The 21,742-nt window shown below is 50.4% G+C and overlaps 1 protein-coding gene across 1 annotated transcript in view; it reads right to left on the bottom strand.

Moving 5' to 3' along the window:
* LOC119391008 (protein RCC2) overlaps nucleotides 1-21,742 on the bottom strand; it is a 171,806-nt gene that overhangs the window by 89,930 nt on the left and 60,134 nt on the right. The window contains exon 5 of the mRNA XM_037658719.2: nucleotides 19,446-19,626. Coding sequence (XP_037514647.1) covers nucleotides 19,446-19,626 — 181 coding nt within the window. The remainder of the gene's footprint in view (nucleotides 1-19,445; nucleotides 19,627-21,742) is intronic.

Genomic DNA, 21,742 nt, shown 5'->3' with positions numbered 1-21,742 from the left:
TGTGTGAACCTAACAGGCAGCAACAGTAGAAGGCTAGACCAAAATAGTTTCAAAGATTAAAACGAGACGTGGAGTTTCTCGTTTGGGGAGATTAGGAAAAGTCAGGATACTTGCAACCTATGATACTCCGAAGCCTGTCCAGGCCTGTAATTAGAGCTGGCTGTCTTGTAATACTTGCCGCTTGTGGCGCTCCCTTTTTGTACTGCAGATTTGCCTCGCCAAAGAAAAGCGCCAAAGGATAGGGCAGGACCTGCTGTGTTGTCGGAAGCATGCCAAGGAACATGCGATGACGGTTCTACGGCCATTAATTGTACATCCGCTCGCAAGCGAACAGGTGAATACAGATTCACTGGCAGATACCGTTGATGCGCGGCGACCGCAGAGCGGCAGTCCGCAGACGCCCGATTCAGGAGATGTACCACAAATTATGGAAGACCAACAAGTTTTGACCTCTCCCGATGCACCTGGTGGGGTATGTGAAAACAGGCAGCTAAATAAGCAGCTCTCCGATATGGGCAGGAAATACACTCAACTTCATCAGGTCCATAAGAAAGCCACCTCCACCATTCAAGCACTAAAAAAACAGGTAAAAAATTTGGAAAGCAAAATGGAATTATTTGGACAGCGTTTAAAATTTCTCAATGATGACCAGCTGCAAGCTCTTGGGCGCCAGAGTAATAAGGGAAGCACTTGGTCCGCAGAAACGTTCAAGCAGGCGCTTCAAATTAAGTTTTCGTGCGGAAAAACTGGTTACGAAACACTGAGAAAGCTGCGCTACCCCTTGCCGTCTGGGAAAACCCTTGCACGTCGCGTTCAAGGCCTCAAGTTTCTTCCCGTAATTTTGACCGAAGTCATCGACGTTCTGAGAATGAAAGCAGAGAACATGCACGATATTGAGAAAGACTGTGCCTTGTTCTTGGACGAGATGGAGATCGCTCGCGGCTACGAGCTCGATCGCGCTGAGGATGTGGTATTGGGAGGGAAAACTATGCCAGAAAAGCCTGACGAGCCTGCACACCACGCGTTAGTGTTCATGGTGGGAGGCCTGAATACGAGGTGGAAGCAAGTCGTCGCCTACCACTTCACCGGAAGTCATGTAGAGGGTTGTATCCTCAAGGACTACGTCATGGAGATAGTGCAGCTCTGCGCGGACATCTCTCTACGCATCCGCGTTGTCACTTGCGACATGGGCGCTTCGAATCGGGCTATGTGGCGCGAGCTCGGATTCTCCAGCCACAGGAATTCCAGTACTGTGTGTTCAGTACCTCACCCCTGCCTGGAAGACAAAGAATTGTTTTTCACAGCAGATGCTGCACACGTGCTGAAGAATGTCAAGTCACAGTTGCTCACATCGGAAGTGTTTATTCTGAGTGATGCAACAGTATGCCTGCACAACCTGCCATCCAAAGAAGTGAAAGTGGACCATGTGCGCAGTGTAATACAATATGATGCTGATCGAGAGCTGAAAGTCGCCCCGAGGCTCTCGGAGTTGCACATTGCGCGAGGCCATTTCACTAAAATGAAAGTGGGAGTTGCTGTCCGCTTCTTTAGGGAAGCTCCCGGAGCAATTTGGTACCTAATCAGAGAAGGTGATACGGCCGGAGGCAGAGACAACAGCATGGTTTCTAGAGTTGGTATTCAACTGGTACACCCTAATGTCTTCCCGCCACCCGTCAGTTGCTCTCAGCTTTCGAGACATGAAGAGGTACCACGAAGCAATTGAGCTGCTGAACTCGGCCCTTGAAGTTGTTCAAGGAATGAAGATTGGAAGCATGGCGCAGTGGAAGCCTTCACAGGCAGGTTTCCTGATAACAACAACTGTCGTTCTTCGTCTCCAAGACATTCTCTTGCGCAGTGAAGGATATGAATTTTTCCTCACGAGCAGAATCTTGCAAGACTGCCTCGAAAATTTGTTTTCAGGAAGCCTGTTCCAAACGCTTATGACTTGAAGTGTGCTCTGAAGCTTGTGTGCGTGAGCCAGTTCCTTCATACACCGGGAACGACAAGCTACGAAGTCGATGACGCTAAGTACCTCGCCGACATGCTTTCAAGAGGCAAACAAGAGCACAGAGAAGTGGAAGCTGATGTCATTGATGACTCGGAAATTTTGTTCATCAAAGAACTTGAGGCAAACGAATGCAACATCCTTTTCTACATCGGCGGTTTTCTCCTGAAAGGGATGTTGCGAGTTGTAGCGGGATGCGGACATTGCAATTCTGCCTTGTTAGGATCAAGTGAGAGCGAGCACGCATCTCTGATCGTTCTTAAAGAGTATAGACGTGAAGGGGGCAACCTCACATATCCCAGCGAGGATGTTTTGCTGACACTGAAGTCGTGCGAAGAGCATTTCAGGGGCATCATGAGTTGGACTGAGAACTTGCTGCACTTAAGGTCCCCTTTGAAGGCGGTGACCGACTATTTGAACAAGATGGTGCGCCCTTGCGTGAAGACCTGTTCCGAGCGTGGTGAGTCTGTAGAGAAACTCCTCATCGCGAGCTATGCAAGGCTGAGGCTTCGCATAGATTTGCGCCACGTTGGTTCGAACGGCGTCAATGAACATGGAGGCATGACACGCGCTGGGGCAAGCCTCCAGTGACCGACCGTTGTGGACTAGTTTTTTTATAGTTTGCATCGTGAGCTTTTTCTTTCAGGACACTTTATTGTTTAATAAAGCATTTTGAGTTCATAGACATTTCTCTTATTCGTGATAAAATATCACATGCGCAAGTAAAAGCAGCATTGTGATCTTTGAGCTGACTAATGTTCTGATCTTTGAAAGATGGCTATTCCAAGTGAATATTGTTGTCGAAGCGATTCCGACATAGCGTCACGGAGGCAGGAATACGACAGCGACACTTCTCGACTGATTAGATCGCACGCCTAGATATATATATAAACGGAGCTGAAAAACGCAGATCTATGGCAACAACATCGTTATTACTCTGTTTCATCTCCTATTCTCCAATAGATCAGTAAGAATTTTTTCTCTCAATGGCCACAAGAAAAAAAAAAAGAAAACGAAAGATTCAGTCATGTGAACAGTGTTTCACAATCTCCATCAGCTATAAAAGAAAAAGAGCAATGTAATAAACTTGAATCTTCCTCCCTCAAGATTTGTCAGAGCTACGAGGGCACGCATCATAGGAGGCGAAAGAAAGCAAGTTGAAGTAGCTTCCAAGCGCACAATGAGAACACTACCGAGCGGCTTGCATGCTGCACAGCCACAGATGAGTGCAGTAAGTTTCGGTAACAGGAAATGGCATGCAAATACTGAATTAGTGCAGATTTATCCTTCAAGCAGTCTCCAAGCACAGACACGCGTATTTAGACTGGTCTCTATTGCGCGAAATGCCTGTGGTTGCGCAAAACTCCTGCTATACGCGCGCGTAGGCAGTGCGCTCAGTTGGGAGTGAGATATGCAATGGCGGACGCAGTAGCAGACGACGCGGTTGTCCCCACCCTGTACAGAGCGGCGGGCGAGGGAAACCATTCAGGCACCCTAGCCCGGTGTGGCGCACCTTTTGAATTTAGTTTCAGTTTGTGAACCTTCCGTATCACTTGTGACGGCTGTTCGATTATTCGAGCGGCCATGGTCGAATAATAACATTGCATACTATTTGCTTCGTCTGCTTAGACAGCCATTTGTTAGTGAAATTCGTCACAAATTCCTTCGGCGAGTCATTGGAAAAGTTGGAGGTGACGAACGCTCACCTGAAGATGGGAGGCACCATTTTGACTGTGAGGAGCACGTAAAAGTTGCGACGTTTTCACACGTGCAAAAACTTGCAATGACACTGCATATTGCCACGCCCACTTCTTGTCTTGTTTTGATGTATTCGGGTTTGACCGGCAGGGACGGTAATCAACGCTCGACGCTGTCCGCGAAGTAGTGTTCTAGAAGCGTCGCGATTGTAGTAGATCGGTTTGTTAAGATTGCGCCCCGCACGCGAATGTTCCAGCTTTGTCTAGAGATAACGCCGCCACCAGCGATATTGCTGGAAAGTTCGATAGCGCCTGTATAAAAGCCGACGCGCGTGACCGCTTGTCAGTTGATCGACGGACGACGCCCTGTTCGCCGCTATCATTGTACAGCGTGTATTGCTGTAGTTCTAGTTCTCATTTTCCGGCCACAAGTTCGGCCAAATAAACAGTTTCATCCTGCAAACGCCGACTGCTGTCTTCGTTAACGTCACGACCACGTGACATCTGGTGGAGGTGCTGCTTCTTCCATGATCCGGACGCCCCCGCGAAGCGCTGTCCCAAGCCCAAGCCGCGACGAGGACGACGGCAAGGAGAACCCGGATCGTCGAACAAGCCGCAGGCAGAAGGGACTGCAGCCAGAGCACGGGCTCCTTCCCGAAAAAACCAGGCAGCCCCAGGTCCCAACACCCACCGCAGCGACGATGACCGACCCCGTGCAGCCTGCGCCGATCCTTCTTCGGCATCCCAAGGAGCCGCCAACCTTCCGCGGGTCGTCGTTTGAAGACCCGGAGACCTGGCTTGAAACATACGACCGTGTCGCCGCCTTTAACAACTGGACCAATGAAGACAAGCTGCGTCACGTGTACTTTTACCTCGAAGACGCGGCCAGAACCTGGTTTGAGAATCGGGAGTCCTCGATGCAGACCTGGGATCTTTTCCGCAGCGCATTCCTGCACACGTTCACAAGCGTCGTCCGCAGGGAAAGAGCCGCTTCTTTGCTGGAGACCCGGGTGCAGCTGCCAAACGAAAACGTCACCATCTTCACGGAAGAGATGACTCGGCTTTTCCGTCAGGCCGACGCTGCGATGGCGGAAGACAAAAAAGTTCGCCTGCTCATGCGGGTTGTCAAACAAGAACTTTTCGCGGGACTTGTCCGCAACCCGCCCACGACGGTCGCCGAATTCCTCACCGAGGCTACGACTATTGAAAAGACATTGGACATGCGGACGAAACAGTACAACCGCTCTCCGCTGTCTGCAACCTATTCCGAAGTACACTCACTAGCCACCGACGACTTGCGCGAAACCATCCGAGCGATCGTGCGGGAGGAGTTGCGCAAGCTGTTACCTTCGCCGCAGCCTCAAGTGGATTCCATCGCAGACATTGTCCGCGAGGAAATCAAAGAGTCACTGGGTGTTCCTCAGCCGGCACCGCCGCAGCTTCAAGCAATGAGTTATGCTGCTGCAGCCCGACACAACGCCCCCCCTCCTCGCCCGCGTCATGACGCCGCGCCGCCCCAGCAGTTCCGCCGCCAGGCACCGCCGCCACCACCGACGCCATACCGCCCGCCAACCGGCCAGCGATACACGCCGAGGAAGACCGACGTTTGGCGCGCCCCCGACCATCGTCCACTCTGCTACCACTGCGGAGAAGCTGGCCACACCTACCGCCGCTGCCAGTATCGACGGATGGGACTGCGTGGGTTCGCCATCGACGCGCCGCGTCCACAGCAGGGTGAACGACCACGTGACATCGCCGACTATCTGGCAGGAGCGCATTGGACCCCCCGAGGACCTTCCCGATCGCCGTCGCCAGGCCGCAACGCCTCTCCCCAACGCCGCCAGTACACTGGCCCGTTCCGGGGCCGGTCGCCTAGCCCGTATCCGGAAAACTAAGGGCAGCAACCGATGGAGGTGCGGTTGCTGTACGACGAAACATCGAAGATCCTCCGCCGCCGACGACGACGCCACGACGAAACCTTGAAGACCCGACGCGAACCAGACAGAGCCCTGACGACGAAGCCTCGCGGACCGAAGTGGACCTGACAACGCAACGGGGAAGCAGCGGAACAAACCGACGTAGCCGTGACCCGACGCCACGACCTAACTGCAATGCAAGACGACGAACTAGCGACCTCGACGTCCTTATCGACTGCCACAACGTCACAGCTCTCGTCGACACCGGAGCCGACTATTCTGTCATCAGTGGACCGTTCGCCGCGAAGCTGAAGAAGGTTAAGACCGCTTGGGAAGGCCCCGAAATCCGCACCGCTGGAGGCCATCTGATAACGCCGATTGGTGTCTGCACGGCGAGAGTCACCATCAATAACCGGACTTATCCTGCGAGCTTTGTAATCCTACAAAACTGCTCCAGGCATGCAATACTTGGAATGGACTTCCTAAGTGAACACGGCGCCGTCATCGACCTGAGGTCCGAGTCGATAACACTAACCTCAGATAAAGCGCTCCCGCCCCGCGTGACGCCAGGGAACCATGCATTGAATGTGATAGAAGAGCAGGTGACCATTCCGCCGCGTTCCAGCGTCATTACTTCCGTCGGCACCGAAAAAGCTGAAGACATCGAAGGTGTCATCGAGAGCGATCAGCGTTTGCTGCTAGATCGTGACATTTGCGTCGCAAGGGGCATTGCTCGGTTGCATGAAGGAAAAGGAACCGTGATGCTAACGAACTTCAGCCAGGAATACAGACACCTGAGCAGGGGCACGACGATTGCATACATCGAAGAAATCTCGGCCGTCAGCGATGCGTTTGCATTTTCGGATTCTGACGAAGCTACGACGACGATCCCTGAGCCACCCTTCGACGTAAACCCAAGTCTTCCCGCTCGCCAACAGCAACAGCTTCGACGCCTTCTGCAGGAATACAGGGACTGTTTCTCGTCGTCATCGCGGGTCCGACAAACGCCCCTTGCTAAGCACCGCATCATAACAGAATAAAATGCTCGACCACTCCGTCAGAGTCCCTACCGGGTTTCGACGCGGGAACGGGAGGCCGTTAAGAAACAAGTCGATGAAATGCTACACGACGACATCATCCAGCCGTCCAACAGCCCGTGGGCGTCTCCCGTGGTGTTAGTGAAGAAGAAGGATGGGACCCTACGTTTCTGCGTCGATTATCGTCGCCTGAACAAAATCACAAAGAAGGACGTGTACCCTCTCCCACGGATAGACGACACCCTGGATCGACTCCACAACGCGAATTACTTTTCGTCGATGGACCTCAAGACCGGCTACTGGCAAATTGAAGTCGACGAGAGAGACCGAGAAAAGACCGCCTTTATAACACCGGACGGCCTGTTCGAGTTCAAGGTCATGCCTTTCGGTCTTTGCTCGGCACCTGCGACTTTCCAACGAGTCATGGATACTGTATTAGCTGGCTTGAAGTGGCAGACTTGCCTTGTTTACTTGGACGACGTCGTTGTGTATTCCTCGAACTTCGACGAACACCTCCAGCGACTTCAATCCGTACTTCAAGCAATCAAGAACTCCGGGCTCACCCTGAAGCCAGAAAAGTGCCGCTTCGCGTACGAGGAGCTCTTGTTTTTGGGTCACGTGATCAGCAAGACTGGAGTGCTCCCAGACCCGCAGAAAACAGCTGCCATCGCCGCTTTCCCGCCACCCACCGACAAGAAGGCCGTGCGCCGATTTCTCGGCTTGTGCGCCTATTACAGACGCTTTGTCAAAGACTTTTCACGTATCGCCGAGCCACTAACGCAGCTCACGAAGACCGACGTCGAATTCAGGTGGCAAACAGCGCAAGTCGACGCATTTCATGAACTGAAACGACGCCTGCAGACACCTCCGATACTTGCGCATTTCGACGAATACGCCGATACGGAGATTCACACCGATGCAAGCAGCATAGGACTCGGCGCCGTCCTTGTGCAGCGGACGGGCGGACTGGAAAGGGTTATCAGTTATGCTAGCCGGTCGCTGTCTAAAGCAGAGGTGAACTATTCCACAACAGAAAAGGAGTGCCTCGCCATCATCTGGGCTACGTCAAAGTTTCGCCCCTACCTCTACGGCAGGCCCTTCAAAGTTGTGAGCGACCATCACGCCTTGTGTTGGCTAGCTAACTTGAAGGACCCTTCAGGTCGCCTCGCACGGTGGAGTCTAAGACTTCAAGAATTTGACATTACTGTCGTGTACAAGTCCGGAAGGAAACACTCCGACGCCGACTGCTTGTCTCGTGCCCCCGTCGACCCACCAACGCCCGACGACCAGGATGATGACAGCTTCTTGGGAGCCATAAGTACCGAAGACTTCGCCGAACGACAGCGAGGCGACCCGGAACTGAAGGGTCTAGTGGAATACCTGGAGGGCAGGACCATCGTTGTCCCAAAAGTATTCAGGCGAGGATTGGCATCATTTTCCATGAAAAACAACGTCCTCGTAAAGAAGAACTTCACTCCGGCCCGAGCCAGCTACCTTATCGTTGTACCTTCGGGACTGCGACCAGAAATTTTGCATGCCCTGCACGACGACCCAACGGCTGGACACCTCGGACTTTCCCGAACGCTCGCACGAATACAAGAGAAGTACTACTGGCCGCGCCTTGCCGCCGACGTCACTCGCTACGTAAGGACGTGCCGAGACTGTCAGCGACGGAAGACACCGCCCACAAGACCAGCAGGCTTCCTTCAGCCGATCGAGCCTCCTCGGCGACCATTCCAGCAGATCGGGATGGACCTCCTGGGGCCGTTCCCAACGTCGACTTGCGGAAATAAATGGATCGTCGTGGCTACCGACTACCTCACCCGCTACGCCGAAACAAAAGCCCTGCCCAAAGGCAGTGCCGCTGAGGTAGCCAAGTTCTTCGTTGAGAACATCGTCCTTCGACACGGCGCCCCAGAGGTTCTCATCACCGACAGAGGTACGGCGTTCACGGCTGACCTGACTCAGGCGATCTTGGAATACAGCCACACAAGCCACCGCCGCACCACCGCGTACCACCCACAGACCAACGGCCTCACCGAGCGTCTAAATAAGACCATCGCCGACATGCTGGCCATGTACGTCGACGTCGAACACAAGACGTGGGACGCCATCCTTCCGTACGTGACCTTCGCGTACAACACGGCCGTACAGGAAACGACGCAGATGACGCCATACAAGTTGGTCTACGGACGGAGCCCGGCAACGACGCTCGACGCCATGCTACCAAACGTGACCGACGAGGAAAACATCGACGTGACCACCTACCTACAGCGCGCCGAAGAAGCACGACAGCTCGCCCGCTTACGGATCAAGAACCAGCAGACGACTGACAGCCGCCGCTACAACCTTCGCCGACGCCACATGGAATACCAACCCGGTGACCGTGTATGGGTATGGACGCCAATACGCCGACGAGGACTTAGTGAGAAGCTTCTTCGACGATACTTCGGACCGTACAGGGTACTTCGACGCCTCGGCGCACTCGACTATGAGGTTGTCCCTGACGGCATTACGAACTCTCAGCGGCGCCGTGCGCGACCTGAAGTCGTCCATGTCGTGCGCCTTAAGCCGTTTTTTGCGCGTTAGCGAGCCTGGGGACTCTATTTTTTTTTCCTTTGTTATTGTAATTTATTTGTGAAACACTTGTTTTTTTTCTCTCTCTTCTATGTTCTTTCACAAGCATCGGGACGATGCTTTTCAGAGGGGGGCAATGCCACGCCCACTTCTTGTCTTGTTTTGATGTATTCGGGTTTGACCGGCAGGGACGGTAATCAACGCTCGACGCTGTCCGCGAAGTAGTGTTCTAGAAGCGTCGCGATTGTAGTAGATCGGTTTGTTAAGATTGCGCCCCGCACGCGAATGTTCCAGCTTTGTCTAGAGATAACGCCGCCACCAGCGATATTGCTGGAAAGTTCGATAGCGCCTGTATAAAAGCCGACGCGCGTGACCGCTTGTCAGTTGATCGACGGACGACGCCCTGTTCGCCGCTATCATTGTACAGCGTGTATTGCTGTAGTTCTAGTTCTCATTTTCCGGCCACAAGTTCGGCCAAATAAACAGTTTCATCCTGCAAACGCCGACTGCTGTCTTCGTTAACGTCACGACCACGTGACAATATAGTAAAACAAATATCAATTTTATATCTCCTTGGTGCATGCTGCGCCTCTTTTCAAACAGTGTCCCATAGATAGAAAATACAGCAATGTTGTTTTGTTTAATTCTCACACAGAAAACAAGGTCACAATTGTGGGCCTTTTTTCTTCAGCGGTAGCACACGCATAAATTGGCTCTGCAGCCTTCTCTTCATTGCCAAGAAAAATGTCTGCAAAATATAGAACGATAGTAGACAGCTTGTTTTTTGTTACATTTAGGCTCGCTGGATGATCATGTGCTTAAAGTTCATTGTTTTCAGTTTACCAGTGCCATTTCGGTGCAGGTTTGGAGCAGTTACTAACTGAAATTAGTTTGGAGCAGCATGGAGCAGCATTTCTCTTTTGGAGCAGTTTGGAGCAATTGGAGCAGCACTTCCATCACTGCGTCCATCATGAACAAACAACAAAGCAAGATCACGCAGTTTTTTACCGCAAAATAAATGCTTTGGGTGAATTCTGCCGTCTGTTACTTTTTTTTTTTCTTACTTCAGCATTTCTTTTTCGAATTTTCGTGCTGTACCTCCAGATAACGAAATCCTCTTGATAACGAAGTTTTTCGGGAATTTGTCAATTTCGTTATATCCAGGTTTAACAGTTTGTGAAAAGCTGTTATCGACGGCAGGTACTTGAGCGGATCTTGCTCTGCATGAAGCCAGGCAAGCAGTGCAAGGTAAGCCTACTCAGCGCGATCCACATGCTCACGTTCGTGTGGAACAACATGCCGCCTGAAGTAGACCAACTGTTTCCGGCATAGCGGCTTTGTGCACGAAGCTGCTGACCCAGATGTGGTTGCCGATGTTGAAAGCAGCGAAAAGACGGGTGCTTTGTTAACGTCATGCCAGCTGATTTGCCCCTACGTGATTACTTCCCAATAGACAATGATGTTGCCGTCGCCGGCAAAGTGACAGACAGCGACATCGTCGCTGAGGTCTTGTATGGCGAAGGGGTATCGGCTGACGAGGACCCAAGCGATTCAGACGAACCTCTATGCCACAGTGACTGACGCTACGCATGCACTGGCCGTTTTGGGGGACATCTGCATGGTTTCCTTGGACAGTGTGCGCGGATTGAGCCACCTTCAGGAACTTCGCAAAATTGTGATTTCCTCGCACACTGCCTCTGCGAATCAAACAGCGATCACAGACTTCCTTAAGAACTAAATGTCTGATGGTGGCGAAAACATTTTTCAAGTGTTTCTTTTTTTTGTCATCGTACTCGCGATAATTCGGACCCTTGGTTAATTCGGACATTCTGTCCGGTTCCGTGAAGTCCGAATTAACGGGGTTTTACTGTATCTGAAACACCAGGGCCACTTGCATGTCCACCGGCACAGATGGAATGGCAAGGTGGCCAAGCCAAGTGCAAAAGTTCTTCTCATATTTATCTTTGCAGTAGATTGGCCACTGCTTCTCACTCATGAAAGTTTGGTGCTTTCATGACGTAAAATGGCTGACACTGCTTGCTGCCATCATGTATTATGTCACTGACTAATAAAAGCATGCAGTTGCCGGAGCATAAGGCCTTGTTGGGGCACCCCGTGAGGGTTGCCGTATATCTGTGTAGATACTGTAGTGCATCCTCCAGTCTGGCCAAAGTATGTGGTGCTTGATAGCCAAGTGCAGATTGCACATCTTCCAAGTGCTGCCAAACTGCTCCACACTTTCTGCTTACCTGTTACAGGCCTTTCAGTCCCTGGTATGCATGTAATCAATTGAGCATTTGCAGGCAAGTTTGCAAGTTGTTCTACCAACGCTGTTTTGCATGCAGTTCCCATAGGCAGAATAGGAGCGGACAGCTATAACATCCTGCAGCCGTTTTCTGTGGGCAACCAAAAACAACAGGACATTGCGCTCTGCTTCAAAACGATATACAATCGAACCGTGCTACAACGAAATTGACGGTGCATGGAAAAAATTTTGTTCAAGGGACACTAAAGAGCAAAACTATTTTTCTCGCATTAGTAAAGTAGTCTTCCACGATACCAAAAACACCACGCTTGCTGCGAGAAGACGCTTAGTAAGCGAGAAAACGTGCAAAAAGAAAATACAGGTGGCGACGCCACCTTGGAATTCCCACACCATTTGCCGTGACGTCACATATTTTTGACGGCGCCTGCTTGGGCCTACGTAGTTCCTAATTGGTTAAATCGAAGTACATTGTCCTCTGAGGAGGCCAGAGACTTGACATAACGAGTTCGTGGAAATTTCGTCGAGCCAGTGGCGCCAAAATACGTTAAATGTTCTTTGAAATATTTGACGTCACGAATTACAAAGTTCGGCGTGAAATTTCAAAATGAAACTTTGAACTTGGTTTTCTCCTTTAATAATAAACCTATGGTGGTGAAATAAACTACACAAGAGTTCTTCGAGCACACTTTATCAATCTAAACCAATTCATTGTTTCTCTTTAGTGTCCCTTTAAAGCGAACATTTCGTTGTAGCAAAATCGAAAATATATAGCTTACGGGAGCTAGTAGAACAGAGAAACATTGATTTCAAAATTCGAAAAGTGTCGGCTGCTTGCTGGCAAAACCAGCGGCACCATGACGAGATTCTCATACATACATAACAACACCATGTTAATAATATCTGGGGTTCAACGTCCCATAACGACGATATTGCCACGTGGTCGTAACGTCGACGAAGGCAGCAGTAGGCGTGTCGAAGATGAAACTCTTTATTTGGCCGAACTTGTGGCCGGAAAACAGAAAGTCAAACTACAGGAATACACACTCTGCACTGATAGCGGCGAACAGAGCGTTGGCCGTCAATAAAACTGCTCACGGCTGGGACGCGCCATCTTTTATACAATACGCATCAAACTTTCCAGTCTTATCAATGCTGGTCGTGCAAGCTCTGGAATAATCTAGACTATTCGAGTCCTGCGCGCAATCTTAACAAAGCGATCTACTACAATCGCGAAGCTTCTCGAACACTGCGGCGTGGTCAGCGTCAAGTGTTGCTAACCGTCCTTGCTGGTCAAAGCCGGATACATTAAAATAAAACAAGAAGCGGGCGTGGCATTGCCCCCCTCTGAAAAAGCATTGTTCTGATGCTTGTGACAGAACATAGAAGGGAAAAAACAAGTGCATACACAAATAAATTACAATAACAAAGGAAAAGTAGAGTCCCCAGGTTCGCTAACGCGCAAGAAACGGCTTAAGGCGCACGACATGGACGACTTCAGGTCGCGCGCGGCGTCGCTGGGAGTTCGTAGTGCCGTCCGGGATGACCTCGTAGTGAAGAGCGGCGAGGTGCCGAAGCCCTTGTATGGCCTGAAGTATCGCCGAAGAAGTTCTTCACTGAGCACACGTCGACATATAGGCGTCCAGATCCAAACACGGTCGCCGGGCTGGTATACCACGAAGCGTCGTCGAAGATTGTAACGGCAGCTCTCGGTCATCTGCTGATTCTTGATGCGTTGGCAGGCGAGCTGTCGGGCTTCTTCGGCGTGGAAGGTAAACGGTGACGTCGAGATTTTCTTCGTCGGGGATGTTGGGTAACATGGTGTCGAGTGTCGTTGCTGGGTTCCTTCCGTAGACCAATTTGTAGGGCATCGTCTGCGTCGTTTCTTGCACGGACGTGTTGTATGCAAAGCTCACGTACGGAAGGATGGCATCCCAGGTCTTGTGTTCGAGGTTGACGTACATGGCCAGCATGTCAGCGATTGTCTTGTTTAGACGTTCAGTGAGGCGTTTTGTCTGTGTGTGGTAGGCGGTTGTGCAGCAGTGACTTGTCTGGCTGAATCTCAGAATTGCCCGAGTCAGATCCGCAGTAAAAGCGGTACCTCTGTCCGTGATGAGGACCTCTGGGGCACCATGACATAGGACGATGTTCTCAACGAAGAACTTGGCTACCTCGGTGGCACTGCCTTTGGGCAGGGCCTGTGTTTCGGCGTAGCGGGTCAGGTAGTCGGTAGCTACGACAATCCACTCATTACCGCAAGTCGACGCTGGGAACGACCCCAGGAGGTCTATCCCTATCTCTTGGAATGGTCGCCAAGGTGGATCGATCGGTTGAAGAAGTCCGGCTGGCCTTGTCGGCGGCATCTCCCATTGCTGACAGTCTCAGCAAGTCTTTATGTAGTGGGTGACGTCGGCAGTAAGGCGAGGCCAGTAGTACTTTTCTTGTATTCTCGAGAGCGTGCGGGAAACACCGAGGTGTCCAGCCGTCAGGTCGTCGTGTTGGGCCAGGAGGACTTCTGGTCGCAATTCTGAAGGCACCACGAGAAGGTACTTGGCTCGAAGTGGTGAGTAGTTTTTCTTTTGGAGAACGCCGTTGCGTAAGAAAAACGATGCCAGCGCTCGCTCGAATACTTTCGGAATGACGGCAGTCTTTTCCTCAAGGTATTCCATAAGGCCTCTGAGTTCCAGGTCGGATCGCTGTCGTTCAGCGAAGTCGTCAGCATTTATGGTTCCCAAGAAGCAGTCATCATCCTGGTCGTCTTGCGGCCGCGGGTCCACGAGACAGGCAGTCAGCGTCGGAGTGTTTTCTTCCGGACTTGTAAACGACGGTGATGTCGAATTCTTAAAGTCTCAGGCTCCACCGTGCGAGGCGACCTGAAGGGTCCTTCAAGTTAGCTAGCCAACAGAAGGCGTGGTGGTCGCTGACAACTTTGAAGGGCCTGTCGTACAGGTAGGGGCGAAACATGGATGTAGCCCAGATGATGGCAAGGCACTCCTTTTCTGTTGTGAAATAGTTGGCTTCTGCCTTAAATAGCGACCAGCTAGCGTAACTGATAACCCTTTCCAGTTCGTCAGGCACAAGGACGGCGCCGAGTCCTACGCTGCTTGCGTCAGCGTGGATTTCCATATCGGCGTATTCGTGGAAATACGTAAGTATCGGAGGTGTCTGCAGGCGTCACTTCAATTCTTGAAATGCTTGAACTTGCGCCGTTTCCCACCTGAATTCAACGTCGGTCTTCGTGAGTTGCATCACTGGCTCAGAGATCTGCGAAAACTTGTTGACGAAACGTCTGTAATAGGTGCACAAGCCCAGAAATCGGCGTACGGCCTTCTTGTCGGTGGGCGGCGGGAAGGCAGCAATGGCAGCTGTTTTCCGCGGGACCGGGCAAACTCCTGATTTGTTAATGACATGGCCCAAGAACAAGAGTTCGTCGTACGCGAAGCAGCACTTTTCCGGCTTTAGGGCAAGTCCAGAGGTCTTGATTGCTTGAAGTACAGCTTCAAGGCACCGGAGGTGTTCGTCGAAGTTTGAGGCAAACAAGACAACGTCATCCGAGTGCCCAAGGCACATCTGCCACTTCAATCCTGTGAGCACGGTGTCCATAACACGCTGGAACGTCGCAGGTGGCGAGCAAAGACCAAAGGGCATCATGACCTTGAACTCGAAGAGGCCGTCTGTGTTATAAAGGCGGTCTTCTCTCGGTCTCTCTCGTGGACTTCGATTTGCCAGTAGCCGTTCTTGAGGTCCATCAAAGAAAAGTACCTCGCGTTGTAAAGTCTATCAAGGGTGTTGTCTATCTGTAGGAGAGGGTAGATGTCCTTCATGATTTTGTTCGGGTGGACGAGTCCCTATGCAGAAGCGTAGGGACTCGTCCTTCTTCGTCACTAACACCACTGGCGATGCCCACGGACTCTTGGCAGACTGGATGATGTTGTCATGTAGCATTTCGTTGACTTGTTTCTTTATGGCCTCGCAATCTCGCGTTGAAACTCTGTACGGGCTCTGGCGGAGTGGCCTGGCACTTTCCTCTGTTATGATGCGGTGTTTTGTAACTGGGGTCTGCGGAATTCTTGACGACACCGAAAAGCAGTCATGCTATTACAGGAGCAGGGTGTTGCTTATGCTTCGGAAGGCTCGGGTTGACGTCGAAAGCTGGCTGGGGAGCTTGCTTCGTCGGAGTAGGCTTGGAAGAATCGGCGAGGGCGATCACATTGGTGGCTTCCACAATTTCTTCGATATAGGTGACCGTCGTGCCTTTGCTCACGTGCTTGTACTCGTTGCTGAAATTCGTGAGCACCACTGTTGCTTTCCCACCATGCAGCTCGGCTATTCCTCTTGCGACGCAAATCTCGCGGTTGATAAACAAGTGTTGGTCTCCTTCAACGACGCCTTGCGGGTTTGCTGATTTCTGAGTGCCGACAGAAATGACGACGCTGGTACGAGGGGGGGATGACATGGTCTTCCGGCACATTCAAGGCGTGCTTTCCTGGAGGTATGATAATGCTTCTTCTGTGGATATTGTTATCGATTCAGATCTCAGGTCGATGACTGCACCATGTAAGCTTAAAAGTCCATACCAAGAATGACATCTCTCGAGCAAAGCTCTAGCACAACGAAGCTCGCGGGATAAATCCGGTTGTTAATGGTGTCTCTCGCTATGCAGATTCCCGCCGGCGTCACTAAGTGTCCTCCAGCAGTCCAAATTTCGGGGCCTTCCCAGGCGGTCTTGACTTTCTTCAACTTCGTGGCAAACGGTGCACGCATGAAAGAATAGTCGACTCCGGTGTCGACGAGAGCTGTGACGCTGTGGCCGTCGATAAGAATGTCAAGGTCACTAGTTCGTCGTCTTGTGTTGCAGTTAGGTCGTGGCGTCGGGTCACAGCTACATCGGTTTGTTCCACTGCTTCCCCGCTGCGTCATCAGGATTTCTTCCGGCCGCGCGGTTTGGTTGTCAGGGCTCCTTCTAGTTTGCATTGTGTTCTTAAAGGGGTCATGAAGCACCACTTGGGCTTGTTGAAAAAACACATCCTGCGGAAAGCTGACATGGCTATGAACTGCTCTGCCAAATATTGCCATCATTGGCGCACAGCTAACGACGAGGAAAAGCTTCGCAGGCAGCGTGGTGAGAGGCACTGACGAGGTAAATAAACACATGAAAACTGCATGCATGGAGCAAGAGTTCTTGATGAGGCGAAGCTGCACTCACTCGGGCGTCCTAATAAAGTCACGGAATCGGGCACAGCCCTGACGCGCCCTCTGTCATGCGAGCCCGCCAGCAGGGAGGGAAAAACGCACGCGTTGCGCGCTCCGACGGAGCTTGCCGGTTCAAGGCCATTCAGCACCGATTCACCGTTCACGCTTTATACCCAAGTGTATTTCTTGTGGGTTCTTGCCGGCTCCATAATGTTCGGTAAATTAACAGAAAAAATGTAGTCACACAGAAAAATTACTTGAGTGTAATTGTAGAATGTGAAATCTATAATTTTTGGCAACATGACCTCGATAGGTTAGGTACAATTTTCAAGTTGAAAGCCTTAGATGCCTCATCAAACACGAAAATTGGCCGTCAGCAGCGGTGTCAACATGACTGATGCAAAAAACATCATCCCGTGATGACATCACCACATGACGTTATCATGGCGTCACAGATCGCCAAAATCTTGACATCATGACATCATGGTGATGGCACATGACATGACGTCATCACATGGCATCGTTGCTTTGCACTGCCTCTGTGATCGGTGGTCCGATCACGGAGGCAGTGCAAAACCAAGCAAGGTGCAGAAAGCTTGTAATGTCTTCGATCCACGAGGCAGTGAAAAACCAAGTTAGGTGCAGAAAGCTTTTGCATGTGGTTGGGAAACATCGACTGAAGAAGATGGCTTTCACTTTCGAGTCGTCTTAGTCTAATTCATAAGGGACCATGCAAGTTTTTTCAACGAATGATACGACTTACTCTCCAAGAAGTGCTTCTCACACACGTAGGCGTAAGCTCTCGATCTTACCATGGTATGGCACAAGCCCACGCTTCCAACCTCAACGGGTCGCTAGAAACTTTGACGGTTGCGTACCCATTCCTTGCAGGATGCGTACCACTGTTGCAGATAGGCATGACACATTTTCGCACCATCCTGAAGGAGCACTGGTGGAAATCTTCAAATTGCTCTCCTTTGTTCACAGAGAAATACTTCTTTCTACGTGCCTTTGTTGCGGCATGAAAAGTGTGCGAAAAGGTCGAGAAGTCTGTGCCGCCAGCACAACGCGGAAGCCACTGAGTGCGCTAAAGAGACCTAAAGCCTGCAAATCACAGAGAAATGCACGACAGCTTGCCCGCACAAACTGGGATCTTTTTCTCCCAAGACCAACTACACAAGCGTGCTCACAATATGCGAGCAAGGAGCGAGGGGCCCATGCATGCGGCAGACGTCATTTGCTCAGGGGCCACAACTAGCAGCTCGTTTCAAGCACTCTACGGCCTATAATTTCCGTCGCGAAATCTGCACTGCAGTTTTAAACGATGTACAGCATTGGCGGCTACTGTGCGCGAGGTCACGGATTCGATTCTCACTCACGGCGCAAAATTCTGATCAGAGATGAATCAAAGAAAAAAAAAACGAAGGAAACACGCATTAGCCTGCGTTCGGTTAACAAATCCCCGTGAAAATTAAAGCGAAGTTATCCCCTGCCGCGTTCCTCATAATCCACTGAGCAGTTTAGAGATGTTGAACACCAATAATTTAATTATAAATATTCTCTTGCGCGGTTACGTCGCTGTATCTGATGCCTACAACGTGTTTCCATACTTGCTCCTCTCCTTTAGACTTGGTACACAAACTCGGAATGTCACTTCATAAATATCGAGCCGTAAAGGTAAGCTAACTAGAATATGACAAACAAGCATCTCCACTGCTTCCATTATGACGTATATCTCCAATAAAAAGCGATACGAGTATGGTTCTGGATATTCGCCGTGGTAAACCATACGCGCATGTTCCGCAATGCTAAAACACGCTGGTAGCTCATGCGTAGTCTCACCTTTTAGCACGGACACCATGCCCTTTCTTTTGTTGTTGTTTTTTTTGTGCACGCAGCACAAACACTGAGATGTACGCACTCGCAGATCATCGCGTCAAATAAAATGTCCAATCCTGATGTTCCGTCGACAACCGGTCACTGCAAATTGCCCTGTTAGAAACAACGCGTGCCGATGTTTTCGCCAACAAGATGCATCGTTATTCACACAACACACACCACACAATATTGTCAGTTTCAACGTTAGCAAATGTGAACCGATATCGTCGCTGCCTTTCAACGCACACTACACGCCACAGTAAACGCGGCACATTTTCGAAGACGATGCCGCTGTTCCTTGCACAAACCACCACGTGGGTTCACTTCTCCAAGTTAAACAGCCAGCAGCGTGGCAAATTTTTCGTCACACAGTCCACGACACATTTATATGTTCTTTGACACATACCACAAGTAATCTTGGGACCGAAAGATTCAGAAAAAGGTTTCGAGCAGTATTTCTTATTAACTGCACCTAAAATATCTGTGACATCTATCAATTGATGTCGCAAACAGAAATCTGAGAAATTTTACAATGTAAGAGGCGGTATCACGATATTTATACATCGGGTCCATAGAAGAGCACGTTAACGATGGCAACACGCCAGAAGCGTCATATGTCGTGCTGAGGTGAAAACTGCACTTCCTCTGTGACGCTATTGCGCCGCCCTCGCGCGCTGCGGCGGTCGAGCAGTTTCTCCTCAAGTACTTCTTTCTCCGTGACTGCACGGCCAAAACCACATCTCCGGAGGGCACAATTTCATACTGTTCAGGACACAGGCTACGTAACAGGAGAGGGGCCCCTGTGTGGCATTCTTTGCGAACAACTGTTTGGGTCCTTTCAAGATGTTATTCATTATGATATGGTCAACCAGCACTCACCGAGCTCGCTGACAGCCATGCTGAAGGTGCCACCGGCGTACACAGAGCAGAGTCCTCGATTGGGTCCCTCGAAGGCCTTGATGAGGCGGGGCACCATCTCGTCCTTGGGCTCATTGTGGCCCAGCCGGCCATAGCCACCAAAGCCCCACGAGAAGCAGCGCTTGCGCTCGTCTAAGGCTATCTGCATACATCATTATGCCCACTTCATTGTCAGAGAGTAGCAAATAGCAAAATTTTAGCTGTGAACCTAATTAGAAGTGTGAATAGAATATTTTTCAAGTACTTCCAAGTTAAGGGAAGACGCCCCTAAGAAAAAATCAAGTTCTTTTGCAAAAATGGTCACTTTTGACATCTTACTACCTATACTCGGATACAACTCGGGAAAAAAGCGGCTTTTCGCCGTCAAAGGAGCCCCCTCCCCCTCCAGCCAATGGTGTCACGGCCTCTTTGTGGCACGCTTTGTAACACGCTTTGTGACTCTTCTCGTGAGTGCGGCACTAAGGCGGTCTGCTGCAGGGTCACGATGACAGGGCGACGCCATTGGCTGGAGGGGGGTCCTTTGCAATGAAAGGCCGCTTTTTCTCTTGAGTTGTGTCCGAGTATAGTAATATTATGGTTGGTCATTAAAATTTTATTTCCCCAAATATAAGGGCTGAATTCCAACTAGAAACTGGCAAAATCAATTTCCTTCAGCCAAGGTCACTATGGCACTTTGCAACAGCAGTCACTGAGGGCACAGTGCATGGTGAAGTTGATGTGGATAAAGACATGTACCGTGTGGCCAAGTGCCTTGGCACGGCATTTGGCCATCACCCCATCTAAGTGGAGATAAGTTGAAAGAAAACACAATACAAAAGCTGCAAAATCATTACCAAATTGCAATAACCACCAACATAAAATGTCTGGAAAATTCATTTGACATGAAGCAAAATGGCAGGAAGTCACAAATTCTGTCTAGAAGAAGCAACCTCCCGGTGTTAGCACAGGCGAGCCGAAACTCTTGGGAAGCCTGCACGAAATCACACTCGAATCCAGACAGGAGTTGGTTGTACTTTCCATACATAAGTGTCTCACAGATGAAAAGCTGCTGGTCCACTCTCTGCAAGGAACGATGCAAGATGCCGCAGAATCACTCAACAACAAGATCTGGCTTCTTTGTCAAAACTTGCGTCCAGTGGAGCTGTGGCAACTGCAACCACAGTGGCTATCTCATGGTTCAATAAGAGATATTCAAGTTTTCAGCACATTCTTCAAGGGCTTGGTAGACTGCCATCTGAAGAGCTTGTCACACTGGGCCACACACATAACCAGAGGCAAACGTGTATTCATGGTGCAGACGTAACGAACTTCAAATTAATCCTACTAAAACAACATTTGTACTCTTTCATAGCCTATAAACTATGATGGCTTCCTCCATACCCGTCTCACTGAATAATTATGTGGCACCTGATAATGTTAAATTCCTGGGTGTTACTCTCAATAAACATCTTAAATACAAGTCATGCCAACGTGCTAATAAAAAAGGTTTAACACGTGCATTTTTTCAACCTCATGTTCTTATCTCATTTTATCATGCTTAGGGTATATTAATAGCGATCATGGAGTAACATCATGGGGTAACAAACAGAAAAAGCAGGCACGTGTCCAAGAAGCGAAATCAGAATAAACAAGCATAATGGTGTAATGGTGCCATGCACTAAATGCTCGTTACTGCATGTGGCCTAGCACTGTTTAAGCGTTCTGCACGCTTTCGATCGGCACCACCGTTCACTGCTGCCTCTTTGTGTGAGACCGACAAGTAGTGCACTGCACAGACTCGCTGCTTTCAGGAACAAAAGCTACTTGCCCCTGCCGCGCCTGTGCACAGTCAGGAACGGAGTGGGCAAACGCGTGCGTATGGTACAGAAAACACCCTGGCGGTGACGGCATCACCTAGCATGTGACGTGCTGCACACAACTAACAAGGAACCATTCGCTCCACACGGCAGCAAATGCTGCGCTTCAGTGAAGCAGTGGAGATCTGCGTACACATTTTCGTGTGGAGCAGAGTAGCCCGTTCATGTTCGGAGGGGTAGAAGCCATAAAGCTGGCAATACAGAGAAGGCTACAAAACCGGTCCTATGTTTCGAGCACGAGCAAGGGCACAGCATTTCTCGTTTTCTCCGTCCTTTCAGGGAATTCACGTTTCATTAACTTTTCGCACAGACACCCAGGAGCCAGACTTCACTGTCATAACCAATATCACGGCATGGGGGCATTATAGTAAGCGGGTTATTTCACAATAGAAAAACATACGA

The sequence above is a fragment of the Rhipicephalus sanguineus genome, chromosome 4, assembly GCF_013339695.2.
Source record: "Rhipicephalus sanguineus isolate Rsan-2018 chromosome 4, BIME_Rsan_1.4, whole genome shotgun sequence".
Lineage (NCBI taxonomy): Eukaryota > Metazoa > Arthropoda > Arachnida > Ixodida > Ixodidae > Rhipicephalus > Rhipicephalus sanguineus.
This window is presented reverse-complemented; position numbering and strand designations above follow the sequence as displayed.